Below are 17,305 nucleotides of genomic sequence, written 5' to 3'. Positions count from 1 at the left end.
GGAAAAGACGGGGCAGGACGGAGAGTTTGTGGCAGGAAAAAGGCGGGGCAGGACGGAGAGTTTGTGGCAGGGAAAAGGCGGGGAGGACGGAGAGTATGTGACAGGAAAGAGGGGCGGACGGAGAGTTTGTGGCAGGAAAAAAGGCGGGGCAGGACGGAGAGTATGGTGACAGGAAAAGACGGGGCAGGACGGAGAGTTGTGGCAGGAAAAAGGCGGGGCAGGCGGAGAGTATGTGACAGGAAAAGACGGGGCAGGACGGAGAGTTTGTGGCAGGAAAAAGGCGGGGCAGGGCGGAGAGTATGTGACAGGAAAAGACGGGGCAGGACGGAGACTATGTGGCAGGAAAAAGGCGGGGCAGGACGGAGACTATGTGACAGGAAAAAGCGGGGCAGGACGGAGACTATGTGACAGGAAAAGACGGGGCAGGACGGAGAGTATGTGGCAGGAAAAGACGGGGTAGGGACGGAGACTATGTGACAGGAAAAGGCGGGGCAGGACGGAGACTATGTGACAGGAAAAGACGGGGCAGGACGGAGACTATGTGACAGGAAAAAGGCGGGGCAGGACGGAGAGTATGTGGAAGGAAAATACGGGGCCGGACGGAGAGTATGTGGCAGGAAAAGACGGGGCAGGACGGAGAGTATGTGGCAGGAAAAAGGCGGGGCAGGACGGAGAGTATGTGGAAGGAAAATACGGGCCGGACGGAGAGTATGTGGCAGGAAAAAGGCGGGGCAGGACGGAGAGTATGTGGAAGGAAAATACGGGGCCGGACGGAGAGTATGTGGCAGGAAAAAGGCGGGGCAGGACGGAGAGTATGTGGCAGGAAAAAGACGGGGCAGGACGAAGGATGGTGCATTACAGGTGACAGGACAGGAGCTAGGCCCGGGGAGAAGGCAGAGATCCAAGGATTAAATACAGAGGGCGAAAAGGAAAGGGCAGAAGACAGACCAAGTCAAAACCCGTCCTGTCCTATCATTTCCCGGTCTCGATGCGACAGGGCAAGGTAGCATAGGGCAGGATATGACAGGACGGAAGTGATATTGTCTTGTCTTGTCCTCTGCCATTTCATCGGCTCTGCTCTACACACTGTGCCATATACTCTGAGCGATCTGTCCATCCTTCCTGCCCATCATCAGCCATGGCAGCCCTCCATCCTGCATTGTCCTCTGTCGTTTCCGTCCCCAGTCTGCTTGTCCTCGGTCTCTTTGTGTCCTCCCGCGCATCCCCGTGCTTTGTCCTGTCATGTCCCCTTCATTGCTCTGTCGCCGATCCTGCCCTGTCTAGTGTCCAGCTTTGTGCTATGCGTTGGTCTGTTCTGTCTTGCCCTGCTCTGTGATGGCATCCGGCCTGCCCTAGGGTGGGGCAAAGGGCGGAGAGCTCCGCCCTAGTATTTGCATTTTCCTTTTCCAGCTTCGCCTTACCCTCTGTCCTTCTTCTTGTCCCCAGCCCTCTTTCCAGTCCTCTGCCCCATCTGTTGTGCCGTCCTCTGTGTTCCGTCCTGTCCTGTTCCGTCTTACGGACGCTGCATAGGCCGGTCCTGCTCTACATTATCAATATCCACCCACGCGGCAGCCATATCTGTCTATGTGACACCATGCTAGAACTCCGCCTTCGTAAGGTGATCAGTATCCACCCACGCGGCAGTCAATCTGTCTATGTGATACCATGCTATTGTAAGGTGATCAGCATCCACCCACGCGGCAGTCATATCTGTCTATGTGATACCATGCTATTGTAAGGTGATCAGCATCCACCCACGCGGCAGTCATATCTGTCTACGTGATACCATGCTATTGTAAGGTGATCAGCATCCACCCACGCGGCAGTCATATCTGTCTATGTGATACCATGCTATTGTAAGGTGATCACATCACCCACCACGCGCAATCATATCTGTCTACGTGATACCATGCTATTGTAAGGTGATCAGCATCCACCCACGCGGCAGTCATATCATGTGATACCATGCTATTGTAAGGTTTAGCTGCGACTGACATTGTATACATCAGTGCCCAAGTGCGTCATTGGAGCTTTACGACACTCATCTGCTGAGGCTACATGGCGTCACCTGACTCTTGGCCTGGCAGAAAGGGCGGGCACCGCGGGGAATCGAACCCGATACCTCTGGTCTGTGAAGAAGCGCTCGGTTTTATACGTTTATGTTATTATTCCATGTTTTATCTGGTTATGACTTAATCTTTCCATAACCGCCGCAATTTGCATGCCTGAACACGGGAGTATTCCTTGCGTGGTGTCAACTCAAATATGCTGCTTCACATCCGATTAATCATAATTGAGGAGCTCCACCTTCGGCACGACTATAGCAGCGCTAGTAAATATTGCAGCAGCATTTTAGCTCATTTACACATCCAGCCATGCGGGGAGCACGATTCCTGTCACTGCAGCCCCAGCTCGTCCAGCTTCATCAAACGCATCGGTAGTCTCGTGTCTCGTTACTAATGTACTAATGGGTACTAATGAGTGAATTCAGGCTTTGGGTGCGCCCCTGTTAATAGTTTTCCAGGAACCACCAGCTTTAATTCAGCATCCATCAACATACGGACCATGTGTATTCAATATCCTGAACGCTCAGTACACCAAGGCCTACCCTTGCCAAAACCTCCATTCTACACTGAGAAGATACACGCATACTGTCCACCACAGGCGGCCGGCGTGCTGGACCGGGCCGCCGAGGCGCAGCACCCTGCCATCAGGCCTGGTCTGGTCAGGGCTGCTCCCGGCTCTCGCTGAGAGCGGCCAGACTGCGCACCAGCGCCGCCTGGTGGTGGTTGAGGGCGGCGCTGGTGGCGGCCGCCGGCCCGGCCAGCAGGCCGCTGAGCTGGGCCAGCAGCGCCGGCCGGCCCGGCAGCTGGCCGTACCGCTCCAGATCGGCCACGCTCATGAACCGCCCCGACACCACGCCGCCTGTCGGACGGGGCGAGCGGTGTTAGCTAGGCCGGCGTTGCACCGGCGGCGCACTGACCGCGGCCGCGAGGACCGAGCGGCGTCTCTCACGGACGCACATCAGCTCCAGGACACCACTGGAGCATCCCAGCAATGAGAACGGCTTGGCAGTCGTCGACGGTCCCTTTCGTTACAACATCAGACAATGTCAATACACAACTGCATCCGAAGGTGTCCCATACATTTTTGTCGCCAGACGTTTCTGCACATTCAAAAAAGGGGAGCCTGCAGAGATGACCGTACCGCACATGACAGTTAAAATAGTTGACATTAAGAGAAAATAGTTGCGGCGCAATTTCATTCGGGATGCAGTTGTCCATATTTTGATTCTGTACCGTACGTCCCCACCCGCAGAGGTGCGGTCTTCTAGCACAACAATCAGCCACTAAGTTGTTTGGGGTCCCTTGCCGGCCGATAAAGTCAGGCACAAATATTAATAACTTGTAATTGGTTGGTACAGTACGGTGCAGTCTGCCCAGGCTGATTCAAACTGATGAGGACTGGAATAAAGATACATACAGTGTCGAAGAACATACATCTGGTAAAATAAGACAAATAAATATATCAGTGAGATGCACATAGATAACGTGAACAGGTGATGATAACTATGAACTTTGGAAGCGACTGCACTCAACGTCATGGGACGCCCAAATAAACATAGTTCGTATGACTGCATTAGGCACATATATATATATATATATATATATATATATATATATATATATATATATATACATATATATATATATATATATATATATATATATATATATATATATATATATATATATATATATATATAGGTGCCCAGCCCAGCCTGGCCCAGTCGCAGTCGCAGTCGTAGTCGCAGTTGCAGTCCCAGTTGCAGTCGCAGTTGCAGCCGCAGTTGCAGCCGCAGCCGCAGTCGCAGCCCCGCCCGCAGTCGCAGCCGCAGCCGCAGCCGCGGCCGCAGCCGCAGCCTCCATCGCTTACCGATCATGACCAGCTGCGGCAGCTTCTTCCGCAGCCGGAGCAGCTGCGCCACCCGCGGCTCGGGACACGTCACCAGCGACGTGTGCGACCGGCACAGTTGCAGCACCGGTGCCAAAGGCGTGCTGCCGAACGCGTGAGCAGCGATCGTGTTGCTGAAGAGCTTGTGGTAGATGAAGCCGGCTCGCTTCAGCATCTGCCACATCTGGAGCCGCGCCGCCGGTGTGAGTCCCCTCGGGTGAGGCAGTCACCATGTTCAAGGAACGAGGGGGCGGGGGGGCGTCAGGCCGCACCACCGCGCCCATACCATTGAGCAACATGGCAACACGGTAAACCTATACTTCTTTCATTGTTGAGTTATAATCTACCATGATTGTCATGGTGTGACATGGTTTATCATATCATGGATTGGTGCCTTTAATGAGCTGCTGCATATCGCGAAAGGTGCCCCCTCCCGCACAAAACGATCAGGCTGCCCGAGTAGCCGTGTAAAGAACAACCAATCATAGACGCGATGCAAAAAGCAGAAACCGATCCCTCACCTTATGAACCTCGCTCATAGAAATGCTATTCCTGTGGAAGAAGACGATAAGTTCGGACTTTTCACATGTTTCCCGAACCATCTTCCCAAGGATAACCTCTAGAGGATTCTCCTGTGGAACAGATGACGAGCTTAGGCGACGAAGAGGACATTTATTGCGTAAATCTGCCATACGATTTTTCCCACTTATAGCAAAACAGCCAATGCCAATTTGTCTGTCCTGATGGCTCAGTTGGTTAAAACACCCGGCTTTCAATCGATCCCAATGCGGCGGGGTGGGTTCAAGTCGCTTTATGCACTCGGTAGTTGCCCCTGATAGATATGGCTTGCGGCCGGGGGCAGCTGTCGCACGAGAGACGAGGTGACGTCAGAGGACAGGACGGACCGCGCCGAACATTGAGGCGTGTTAAACCTTCGCCGTCAGTCTGCCGTTGACCTGGAATGGCGCGACCGGATTGAAGATCAGGGCTCACACAACAGCACTGCTTAACGTGAGCTCTGATCCCAGAAATCCATTCATTCAAAAGGTTTGAATTAAATCTTAAAATAGTACAATACAAGCGCTTTTGCACTAAAGCGTCAATGTGTTTTAGCTTCGATGTAACTGGATCACAGAGGACCGGCGATATCGCTATGGGCGGTCACGAAGTTGATACGGTCAAACTAAAAAATGTTAGCTTTACGAAATCAGCTGCATACACAGATGTGGTTAATGCAAGGAGAAAGACGCCCGTGGAGCGCCCCTTTGTTCCACATTTCTGTCGTCTAAAGCAAAAAGGAGTAAGTGTTATTTGCGTTATGCGTAAGTTTTTATGCTATGTAAGTGTATGTGTTGTTAGTGTTATGTTTAAGTGCTCGTGTTGTGTGTTATGTTAACTATTGGCTCTTAGGCCTTTTTGCCTTTGGACGGCAGATTTGTATGTTCACGAGCTTTGTATAGAAGGTCGAGTTTCGTCAAAACATGGTACAACGCGCAGGCGCTCTGACGGCTTTTACCGCTCTTTCACGAACGTGTGTGCGAATACGGACCAGTCCGATGTCTTCAGGTTGACTTGTCCGTATATTTGTGCTAAGAAGATGACCATTGGCAGCTTAATTCACCTACGCTTCATATTGTTTCTAAGCTTTCACACCCAAGCGCTGTGTATCAAGGCTCCCTAATAGAAGCCCGTTCATGTGCGCTGCAAATGTGACATCATGACTCGAACCGGCCATTCCTGGTGGAAGTCGCTTCAAGGCGGCGAAACGACGAAAAAGCTCGCACAACGCCGATTTATGTCAGATGCAATCATTTTCATGGGTATGCACACTGCATCAGGTTATACTAAAACTCTGCTACTTACATCATCCTCCATGCCAATTATGCAGCGTAACACTAACTCGTACCATAATACACTGAATAGAAGCGGAGAACCCAGCCGAAATTATGTTATTCTTATCTCAATTGTCTCATTGTGCATCACATTAATGTTATTTTACCGCAGCGACTGGTGCCTTTTACGCAGCCCCTCCGGAATTCAGACGTTGTGAATCATGATCAAATGTACGCCAGCTCAGCTGGGAAGGTGTTTACACCTGACCTGTGAGCTTCAGCTTCACGAAAGTACGACCATCGAGGTACAACCTCGTACTCAAAGTGTCTGTTCGGTGATGATGAGAAGAATCGGTGCTCCGTCACGTGTTCTTTTCACGGTATGCACCACGTATTTTGTCTGCGCTCTGGTAACAGTTCCTAAATGTGTGGTATGTGAGTAGTCTAAATTTCCGGTAAGATCAGGCCATCATGGCCCAGGAACGCAGCGGGGCGCGGTGGACGCGACTGACCTCTCTCTCGGGGCGCCGCTCGACGGCATGGTAGCAGCCGGCGTCCTCGCTGAGCAGGTCTGCCGTCTGGGGCAGCTGCGGCACCGTCAGCCTCTGGAAGCGCGCCTTCTCCCAGTGCGGCAGCTTGGGCCTCTGGATGTTGATGCGCGCCTTGTGCCGCACGCAGGTCAGCAGCGGACCACGGGTTACCAGCCCTGCAAAGCAGTGATTTCTTAAGGTCAGCATATAATATATCATAAGTTATAAGTATTTTGGTGCAAACTTGTCAGGATGCTGGGTATGACAAAATAGTAGTTTGAGAATGGTGGGCTGGATATGCATTTGCACATTACCTTGGTGGTCCTTCACAATCCCTATCCTGAATATTTGATATGGAACCATGTCTGCCAAGCATGATTACACAGACAATTGATGAAATGAAACTCAAGCCTTTATGGGTCTAATACATACTTCACTCAGGAACACGTAAGGCTAAAATCAGACTTAGATGTTTGATCAATGGGAACATGTTAGCTCAGATTTGGCTCCATGTAGGATGACCTCAGATTTGGCCAAAACCCACAGCTATCTGAGACACGGATGGCTTAAAAATGTCAAATCAGACTGAGACATGTGATCAATGGAAATATATGAGATCAGATGTGGCCCCATGTAGGATGGCCTCACATTTGGACAATGATAGAATTCAGACTCTGTTTCAAAACAGCAATATTCAGACTAAGGAGGGGCTTTAGGACTTACCCATGCCTGCTAGGTTATGATCCATTGAAAAACTGGTTTATTTCTAGTACATCTTTGCATGTTTCTGTGTCCTGAATCCATCAACTCCATGGAATCCACATTTATGGAAATGTGTAGCCTATTGATAAGGTTATTCATTGTACTCAATCCTGTCAAATCAACTCAGTTCAGGGACAAACTAACCAAAACTGCTCAATGGTGTTTTGATTCAGCATCATAACACCAGCACTAAGAGAGCAGCAGGGCTGCATTAAGATGTGTATGCACCACATTTTGTACTAGCAATTCACTTGTACTTCAGCTTCCATTACAGCTTATGGAGTGGCAGGGAGCCTATTACAGCCTATAAACCATATGTTGCATAGACTTTTACATGTTTATAGTATCTGAAAACCAGGCTGCCAGCTATTTCCTTTTACCAACCCTTGTTGTAATGGTACCATCACACAGACATTTTCACCTGCTTACCTTCTGGTCACCATCAAAATGTAGATCATAGTTTGTGAAAGCTTTACATAACTGATTGGCCATATGCAGACCCTGGCGAGAACCTTGATAAGCTGCTTGTGGCAAAACATGAACCACTTAGAACACCTTCTGGTAGCCAAAGAACACAAAGACTCTCCTAATTTTGGATACTGGCAGCATGAGCTATACCTGACTTGTCATGTTTTGGAAACTGGCTGATTAGTGCATAATAGGTGTAAAAAGCCCACAAGAGACTGCTTACCATTTAAATAATGCTATCTGGTATACGCTGGTACACGTATTACACCTTCAGACACAGTCATGCATTAAGGACACATTTGTGTACATTCTAATAATAAGCACATAAATACAAGATGACAACATTGTTTCAGAAAATTATAAGCAAGTTCCTGGTTGAATTGCAATAGTTCTCCTTGACCTTTGTGTGGACATCACCAGTCAGCACAAAATATGTGCATCTGGTCATCGTCTCCCAACATGAGGTCAGTATATTTTGTCTAACGAGTCTTACCTCGCAGCGTAGTGACAGAAGGGACAGACATCTTCTGGAAAAACACGGAAGAACACGACACAACAAGTGTCTACAGGTACATCTTTATGACCTATCAAAGACCATGCAATCGTCCCATTCACTTAAACGATCCACCCATCGAAATCCAAACCATTTACGCCTCTCGCATGTCCAGAGCCGCCGGCCATGACCCTAGTACAACTTTAATGTCACGACTGCGCATTTTTTGTCTCACTAAAAATCTTATAGCGCTGCCTATTACTAATAAATTTTGTTCAGCTGGCTGACTTTAGAAATATCGCCATCGTTTCATGTAAAACAAGCGTGTGTTGGGGTGTTTAAAATATTAATTCCTTAAGTATTTTCACGTGCATACAACAGCAACCGCGGGCCTAGCCTAGCTTTACCTCCGATTGCAGGCTAAGGGACAATGCACTATTTTGAAGGGTTTCCTTCCCTAAAGCCCTATGGATGCAACATAAAAATTCCAAAATTTGGGAAATTTTGTTGCTGTGTCTTTATTCAGATCATCACACCCAGTTTAGGGATTGGCACGATGACCTTGCGTCTCGCCATGATCTTCAGATCCAAGTGCCCAGTGGTCATGAAACGCTTTGCATCCGTTAAACCCACTGAAGAGGTGGTGAATCTTATCTGCTGAGTAAAAGGAAAAATTAAGGTGAATGGACTAATCTGTTAGCAACAGGTTGAAAGTGTAGTTTGGCAAGCTTTTCTCCATTTTTTGGCTTTTGATTAAACCAGTCATGGAAATCACTGTTAAGATATTAACGTAATATGCTTATTCACATTCTGTGCGATATACTCAGATAATGGGATTATCAGTATTTGTCGTTGTCAGCAGATTAGGCTAAAAAGCAGCAAATTTTCAGGTTTGTTTAAACTCAATGTGCCGCAGGAGAGACACTATGTCATAACGTAAGCCGGCTCAAGGCTAGCCGGATACGCGCTGATACCGTCGTTGCTTTTAGCAATGCGAGGGCGGCTGACTGAGGCCATAGAACGGAACAGAGCCGACTCCCGACAGCGAAAAATACATGTTGCGCCGAAGACCAAAGTTTTATTGTTATTTCAGGTTCTGATTGGCACGGACGCACCTGCTGGGCATGTTGCATGCCTCTAAAATTGTCTGAAGATGGATTTGGCTTTCTTGAAGCAAAGTCTCCAGATCCGTGCTGGTTTTGTTGTGCTTCAGGTGGGTTATCAGGCATGATTGTGGCCTGTTGAATTGCTTTCCTAGATGCATGTGAGTATTTCAGTGCTTTGTTTGCGACATGACAGAACCCAAAGTTCCAAATGTGTGATGATTTTTCCAAGACAGCAGTTAGAGTACTGGAGTGATTTGAGGTTTGTGACTGCTATGATGCACTCAGTAGCAAAGACTACATGAGTGTCAATGGGGGAGGTCAGCTCTATGGTAATGTTGTCAGCTAAAGGTAATGTTTTTTGTCCAGGAGCTTGGGATGAATGACATGAATACAACTTTGACAAAAGGGGTGGAGTGACCACTTGCTTCCACCATTATCACAAACCCACCAATGAATGACCTCACCCACCCACATACCCATCCGTCATGAGTAGTTCAGTAGTGATGTCAAGCAGGTTTTTATACTCATTCCACAATAAGTAGGCATGCAAACCATTAGATGCTTTTGGCTGTTTGTCACAAACTGCTTGTTGGTGAGTGATGTAGAGCTGATTTCACCTTCATTGTATGTGTGATGCACTATCACAGAATATTTCCTGCACTTTTTTCTATTTCCTGTGCCCTCAGTGTGCGTGCAACCACCTGCTGCCGGACCATGAGTCAGACGCCTTTGTGGCGCCGGTGGCACCTGTAGGGGAGCGGAAGCCCCTGGATGGAACCATCACCACTCTATTTGGTGGTCTGCACCGCTGGGATGCTCAGTACTTCCTGCACGTGGCTCAGCATGGCTACACCCACGAGAACACGCTGGCCTTCTTGCCGGGTCTCCCGCTGCTGGCCAGCGGCGGTGCTGCGCCTCTGGTCGCCAGCGGCCTGCTCTCGCCGCCGGCTGCGCTGCTGGCCGCCGCCGTGCTGCTCAACACGCTGCTGGCCGCGCTTGCCGCGCAGGCGCTGCTGGCGCTGTCGGCGCGCGTGCTGCGCGACCGGGCGCAGGCGCGGACGGCGGCGCTGCTGTTCTGCTGGTCGCCGGCGTCCGTGTTCCTGGCGGCGCCGTACTCGGAGGCCCTGTTCGCGTGCCTCAGCTTCACCGGCATGCTCCTGTGCGAGACGGACCGGCTGTGGGGCGCCGCCGCCGCCTTCGGATTCGCCGCCGTTACCAGGTACCGGCCAGATCCCCAGCCATGTGCTCGAGGACGCGGCCAATCTATCATGCTGGATGCAGTCTGACTTTATAATGGGGAAGCTGGTACCGAGAGGTGAATCGCGGGTGCAGTTCGCACGTGGCCGTCGCCGGTACTAGGTACGGGCCGAATGCATCAGGTACGGACTGCCGGTACCGTGTTAATGCCACAGCCACCTGTTACAAGCCTCCATGGCATGTACTCTATAATCTGGCAGTGCCGACGACGTTAATGTGTGCACTGCACCAGCCAGTGACCTGCTGGTGCCGGCCGCCCTGTAAAACTGCATCCGCTGTCATTGGGTGCTTATGTCCTGTAGTAAATGGATAGTTTTTGGAGATCTCGCTAGGTAGCGGCTGGTGTGTGCGTTGGCCATACATTGAACAACGATATTTGCATGCTTAATTAGTTAATGTATGGCTTATGGATTTGGGTGATCTGTTGTGCTTTTCCCCTCGCTGTGATAAACGTGTCTGATGAGCGAGTCACGTGGACAACCTCGAAATCTGGAGCTGTGAACTCAATGCCTTGCATTGCCTTACATTGCAGATCCAATGGAACGCTGCTGGTGGGATTTTTGGTCTACAGTCTATTGAGTAAGCAGACTACGATGATGTTCCCAAGCACCACCAAAGAAAATGTCGCCAAGGTCCCTCTCCCAGTGGTAAGGATACCGGTGATGCTCACGCCTGGGTGGTTGCGAGGAATGTCTGTAATTTTTCGGCCCTCCTACACAGGATTGTTTTGTTGACGGATGACTAGAGTGTTTATCAATTTGACGAAGTGTTGCCAAACTGCTGGCATTGTGTGATACACAGTAAAACACTGTTAAGTGTTCGAGTGCTATTCTCACAACACGGCGGATGAGAATCCCATGGGAGGGGGGGGGGGGGGGGCGGCGGCTGGGTTGGAACGCCGATTGCGCCTTGACGCCAGTGCGCTGGTTTAGCCAGTGCAGCCGCTGGCGCCCCATAAAGGGTGTGTGACCACGTACGTCGTGTCCCTTGAAACAGAACCCTTTAACCTCGGAGGGGCTACCCAAACCGGGCCTTGTATCCCTCCGTGCGTGACGCGAGAGGCCCGGGCTGTTACTTTTCATTGTTACCTTCCACACTATATTCCTCTCACTCATATCGCTATGAGTTTATGAGTTCAAAGCTCCGGTGCTGAGTTCACGACCTTCGGTGTACCAGGAGGTACTGGTTAGATAATGCAATAGTGCTAAACACGGTTATATTGCCGGTACTCAGTATTTTTGTCTGGGGTCATCATAAAGAGTAATTGATGTACATGACATGACCTGCGAGATCTCCCAGGCACCGCTAGGGTCCTGTTTGCGCCGTTGCTAAGTCTCAATAGACACACCTGTCTGGCCTAGATTTCCCCAGATGACCTACTTTGCCCGTGGCCGAGTGGCATGCTAACTTTGGATTTTGAGGATGTGGCCGTGGGTCCGCCGGTCGTGGCCTGCGGGCTCGCCGCCATGCTGCATTCTTGTGTTCACTGTCGAGGGTGGCTATATAAGGGCTCCCTTCGAACGCTCCACGTCGCCGTGCTGCTCGATGCACAGTCAGCACTATGAGCTGTGGAGCGCCCGTGCGGCATTTGCTGCGCGAAGCGTCGCTGCCCGTCCCGTGATTGGCCTCTGACCGGACGGCTCCGCCTCAGACGCTGCTGTACGCTCTGTGGCGGCTCGGCCAGGCGGCCGCCCTCTCGCTGCTGACGCTGGCCGCCTTCGCCGTGTACCAGCTGTACGCGTTTGTGCTCTTCTGCACGCCGGGCGCGCCGCCGGTGGCACCGCACGTACAGCGCTTCGTCCGCGAGCGCCGCCTGGTGGCGCCCGGCGATATGAGCTCGCCGTGGTGCAACCGCACGCTGCCCATGTCGTACGGCTACGTCCAGGTGGGTGCGCCGCCTGGTGGCGCCCGGCGACATGAGCTCGCCGTGGTGCAGCCGCACGCTGCCCATGTCATACGGCTATGTCCAGGTGGGTGGCGGACGGCAGGCTCCCGACGGTCGCCCTGCAGGGACGGGCACATTTGACCTGCGCTCTTGATATGTAACCTTGCAGACTGGTATTTAGTGCGTAGCATCCTGCACGAAAATATTTAGATTTTTGACCGGTGGTGCTGACCGACATGTTGACCTCCAAGCAGTATTTCCAAGCAGTTCTTTTTCAATTTACAGCGAATGCATTGCTATCTGTTTTTCAGGATCACTATTGGGACGTTGGATTCCTTCGGTACTACACTCTGCGCCAGCTGCCCAACTTCCTGCTGGCCGCGCCAACTGTGGTGCTGATAATGCACGGTGCTGTCACCTACCTAAGGCGGTGGACACTGTCAGTACTCGGTCGTGCCAAAGGTGGCGCTGTCGTCAACCCGCTGCTGCTTCCGTACGTGCTGCACGCGGTGGCACTCGCCGGCTTCATGGTCACGTGCGCTCACGTGCAGGTCAGTGGTTCGGTTTGTCCACAGTTGTTTTCCGTCTGCTTGGAACTTACGGAAGACTGTGCCGCGCGAATAGAATACCGGCATTTTCATTCATGATTGTTTTATAGTTAACACCACATTTTATAGTTAACAATCATGCGATCCTAAAAGCCTCACTGATCGGCCCATGTGGGAATTTGGAGATGTCATGCATATCCATTCTTATTTAGAGTTTGCATGATACCTTATGTGCCACATTTCAAACAGCTCAACTGTTCTGCTTCAGCGACCTTGCTCCGTGGCAGGGTAAGATGGTAGCACGCGCATTAATTGCCATACCAGACCAGTGTTCCAATATTCGGCTGCTTGGGTGGCAGGGATGCCGATATTTTTCATTCTGTAACACCTTGGCTTTGGGCCCACGGCCTGTGATCCCTTCCTTGCTCAGAATTGGCGAACCAGCATGGAACTGGGCGGCCATCAAACCAGCATCTATGCGCCTCAGGCGTGACAAATGGGCTGAGTAGGTCAGATGTCTTTTTCGGGGTCAAAGGGCAACGGATTAGCGCCAACGGATTGCGTGCAGGGACCGCCGGAGGGCCAAGATTCTGGTAGCATGAGTTTATATTTACATCATGTACATCCTACGGGATGAATTTTGGGAGCGCTTTACCAGACCTCCGCCTTTATGGGTTTTACGCGCCGATAACCGGTGTGATCTGGCACAATCCAGTATGGCGTGAACCGTGTGGGCACCGCGCATACCAGCCGCCTTCCTCTGGTGCCCAGCAACAACCACCCTGGCATGTGTTTGCCTGACTTAAGTTTTCAGCGATCGTGTCGCCCGTTGCGGTAAGGGCTTAAATTCACGCGCGGATGACAGCGAATCCTTGTCGTTCTTCCCGTGTGATCCATCCACATCCACTGTCGGCACTCAGGAGCCGTGCACCGCCCGTGGATCGTGGCCAACGCCACTCTGTACTGGCGCGGCTCGTTGCCAGGGGTGTCGCATCGGTTTGCGGGGAATCGGCAGCAATCGTTTCCTCCGAAGTGCGGTTCGTCACGGCTCTGTGGGTCGCTGTGGGCTGCGCCGCGGCAAATGTCAGCCGCCCGTCACTGGTGACCCGGCGCGGCGTCAGGCCAGGCGGAGGGGCGGCCGCTGACGGCGGGGGGGGGGGGAGGGGGGGGGGGGGCTCCGAGCGGCCGCCATAGCGAGCCCGCGCGGCCGGCCGCTGGCCCCGCGCGGATGCGCCGAGCGGCATTTGCGAACGCTGCATGGGGCAGCAAGTGCGGTATGGTTGTCAAATGACGCGCCGTAGACGCGCGATTTTGAGCCCACCGGCTTCGTAGAGAAAAACCATGGTGGACGCGCTGTTTCGTTAGTTGCTGAATAAGGTTTCCTGTTGCTAAAAGGGCGCTTTCTGTTCTGACTTCGAAGCTTCGACGCTGAATCAGTGTCGAAGTTTTTAGCGAGCGTACGATTGCAGACCGAACTGGATTTATTTTAATTCTGCAGTTTCCTTTTTCCCGCGCTCGGCTTTTGTGAGTGTCACAACGTCCCCTGTAAACTCATCGGCAACTGCAGAAGCTAAAATATCTCCGCGAGATGAAAGTGGCCTATTTTCTTTGCGTTTTGGTTAATAAATGTATGTAAACCAGCTCACTACAATCACGATAAAATGGCAGTCAGCATTCAACTGGCTTTCTGCTTTTAGACAGATCCTCGCACTATACCGTCGGACATGAGTCTGCTTTGCGACCTTTGCCGTCCAACGTATCCTCGCCAAGTGTAGCTTATTGCGTGAACTTCGACTCCACTATCTGAGTTATCCGAACCATGAGTGTTGCACAAAGAGGCAACAATGGATCTGTCTGGCATACGCATCGGTATTATCGGTGTGATAAAGTCATCATGGTCTTGCAGTAATCGTTTGGAAACGAAGGAACTGCTAACACTTGCCTAAGAGATTGTTGGAAATATCATTCAAAAACGACATAAAGCAACCTGTCCTCGAACGTTGAGCAACGGACTCGGCTCTTGCATCCCACTCTGACGGCTCGGTACTGGAGTGTCCGTGGGTGGTGGAGTCCGCAGCAGTGTAATGTAGTTGGAGATGCTGCCCGTCGGAGATCGTGTTTCACGAAGTCGAACAGCAGTGCGTGGCTGCGAGTCCTAGAGTAGACACGTACCTGGTTCCCGAGATTTGATCTCGGAAACCTGCTGGCTGTTATCGTTTCCGATAATGGGAGAAGCCTAGGAACAAATCTGGAATCACGCGATAGACCCAGCAAGAACCAGAATTCAGTGCCGAATTTTGCAGTGATTATCAGCAAGAACTAGGATTAATTCTGACACTAAGCCCGGAGATAAATGACCAAAGGTTCAGCCTTAATAAGCTCGAGGATCCAGAAGGGATCAAGACCCAGCCTGACATTAAAATGTGGTCAGCAAGATACAAGATCCTGCAGTCCTCAAATACGCCCCAAAAGATCCGGCAAGAACCGGGATGCACCCCGGCATTGTACCGAGGGATCCAGCAAGAACTAAAACGAAGCCGATGTGTGGAGTGGTGGCAAGAAAACCTGCAAGAACCCGGAAACTACGTGGAGTTTTTGTCAGAAGCCTGTACCCATACACACAGATTATTTGATTAGTTCACAGACCTAGCAGTGCGGTGCCACATAATATAACTGATGAAATCAGGACGTATACACGACTAGCGCCCGCCTTGCAGCAATGTGTTGACCCACAACGTTGCGGCGTCCTGGGCCGAAGAGAAAGGGCGAAAGTGGCAATCTCTCCTTCTTACGGTCTTTCCCGCATTCAGAGTTGCCTCCTGAAAGGAGTTTCTATAAATGCCTTGTTCTAGAAAAAGGATAGAAAACTAAGACGTCCGAGAGCGGGAACCTCCCTCCAACGCGGACCCATTAGCGCCCGATGTTTTGTTGTTGTTGCTGCTGTTTTTGTTGAATGAGCTCTTAGAATGAGTGGACGACCCCGCGAGCTGCGTGGGTAGCGCTGAAACCCCGGCCTCCAGCCCGGCGTGGCCGCTACCTCGCCGCGTGGCCGCGTTTGACGGTCGCCTCCCGCCGTCAGGTCACGACGCGCGTGCTGGCCTCCAGCTCTCCGGCGCTGTACTGGTTCGCCGCCCGCCTGCTGCACGGCCCGGCGCCGGCGGCGGCGGCCGGCCGCGCCAGCTCACGCCACGTCGGGGTGAGCGCCCCCACTGCCGCCGACTGGGCCCGGCTCCGCTCCGGCCGGGGCCAGCCCGTGCTGCTGAGCTGGGCCGGCCGGCGCACGGACGGTCTGAGTCGGTGACTTGGGTCGTTGAAAGTCACAGTGTGCTCAAAACGGTCATCGGCCAGCCGACCAGTGAAAAACGTGTATGGCAGCATTCCTCGCGTGTACCCAACGTCTTCTGGATAGCAGACTTCACGTACTGATCTTCTGTGTAATTTGAGGACGTTCATTGTACCTGCGAGGTTCCCCGGCCCAGCGTGCCTGCAGTTGAGCCAGGTCGAGTCTGTTATGTCCCGCTGTCCGGCTTCTCCCGGTCGTGGCTCTCTGAGCGCGTCCCTGTTTCCCATGCAGTCTGCCGTCTGAGCTTGCCTCTACTCCCTTGGCCGTGTGCCGTCTGCCGTCTGCCGTCTGCCGTCTGAGCGTGTCTCTGCTCCGTAGGTATCTGCTGGCGGCTCAGGCTCGGCGCTCCGCTGGCTGGCCGACCCGCCGAGTCGAGCCGGCACTGGTGTGCAGTTCTACTTCCTGGCATACGCCGTCATCGGCACTTGCCTGTTCTCCAACAACCTGCCGTGGACGTGAGCCGACCGGACCACGTGGTCCGCTCTACCAGCGGTCACGGCCCGGCGCGCCGAGCATACCGGTCCGGTCTGTTGTGGCGGACGTGGCTCCGGTCTGCTGTGGCGGACGTGGACCCGGTCTGCTGTGGAGGACGTGGCTCCGGTCTGCTGTGACGGACGTGGCTCCGGTCCCCTATTGCGGACGTGGACCCGGTCTGCTATGGCGGACGTGGCTCCGGTCTGCTCTGCCTTACGCGAACACGTTTAGGGAGTCCCCTCCCTCATTCGCCGATGCGTTCGCGAACAGGTGGTGTCGATGAACCCTTCGCCCGCCCACCACGTGGCCTGGCCGCACCACGTAGCCTCTGACATGGTACGCGGCTATCGACGGGCATGCCTTCCATGGCTCAGCACCGGCTTGTCAGCCGGCAGATTGCCGGTGCACTTTGGACTGTGATATCTGAATTGGTGTAATTGCCCGTCGCGAATGTCGGCGCTTGCGCTAAGAGAGTCTACAAACTGCGGGGTGCTAGGAGGTTGGTTTGCAATGCACGTCAATGCCATATGGGCAAGACATGTACGTATGGAAGAACATTGGTTTTAGGCATCGACCTAGGATCTGGTGTAATCATCGTGGTAGTAATCAGAGGGCTTCGCTGTCCTAGTATGTGGATAGTTATCCATCCAATG

At 52.3% G+C, this 17,305-nt stretch overlaps 2 protein-coding genes across 2 annotated transcripts; one reads left to right on the top strand and one right to left on the bottom strand.

Annotated features, from left to right (window-relative positions):
• Positions 1 to 2,659: 2,659 nt before the first annotated feature.
• LOC119090465 (39S ribosomal protein L10, mitochondrial) lies at positions 2,660 to 8,210 on the bottom strand. Its single transcript, XM_037213277.1, has 5 exons — positions 8,040 to 8,210; positions 6,299 to 6,492; positions 4,476 to 4,586; positions 3,937 to 4,138; positions 2,660 to 2,925 (listed from the first exon to the last, which is right to left on the bottom strand). Exons 1-5 carry the CDS (start codon positions 8,068 to 8,070, stop codon positions 2,726 to 2,728), a joined length of 738 nt encoding a protein of 245 aa, XP_037069172.1. The 5' UTR covers positions 8,071 to 8,210; the 3' UTR covers positions 2,660 to 2,725.
• An 846-nt stretch (positions 8,211 to 9,056) lies between these two features.
• Positions 9,057 to 16,704, top strand: LOC119090173 (GPI mannosyltransferase 2-like). The gene is made up of 8 exons (XM_037212964.1): positions 9,057 to 9,252; positions 9,832 to 10,364; positions 10,935 to 11,049; positions 12,054 to 12,287; positions 12,599 to 12,838; positions 15,915 to 15,958; positions 16,245 to 16,254; positions 16,497 to 16,704. Exons 1-8 carry the CDS (start codon positions 9,193 to 9,195, stop codon positions 16,635 to 16,637), a joined length of 1,377 nt encoding a protein of 458 aa, XP_037068859.1. The 5' UTR covers positions 9,057 to 9,192; the 3' UTR covers positions 16,638 to 16,704.
• Positions 16,705 to 17,305: the final 601 nt, after the last annotated feature.

The sequence above is a fragment of the Pollicipes pollicipes genome, unplaced genomic scaffold (genome assembly GCF_011947565.3).
Source record: "Pollicipes pollicipes isolate AB1234 unplaced genomic scaffold, Ppol_2.1 Scaffold_3087;HRSCAF=3621_pilon_pilon_pilon, whole genome shotgun sequence".
NCBI lineage: Eukaryota > Metazoa > Arthropoda > Thecostraca > Pollicipedomorpha > Pollicipedidae > Pollicipes > Pollicipes pollicipes.
Note: the sequence above shows the minus strand (reverse complement) of the source record. Positions and strands in the feature narration are given on the sequence as shown.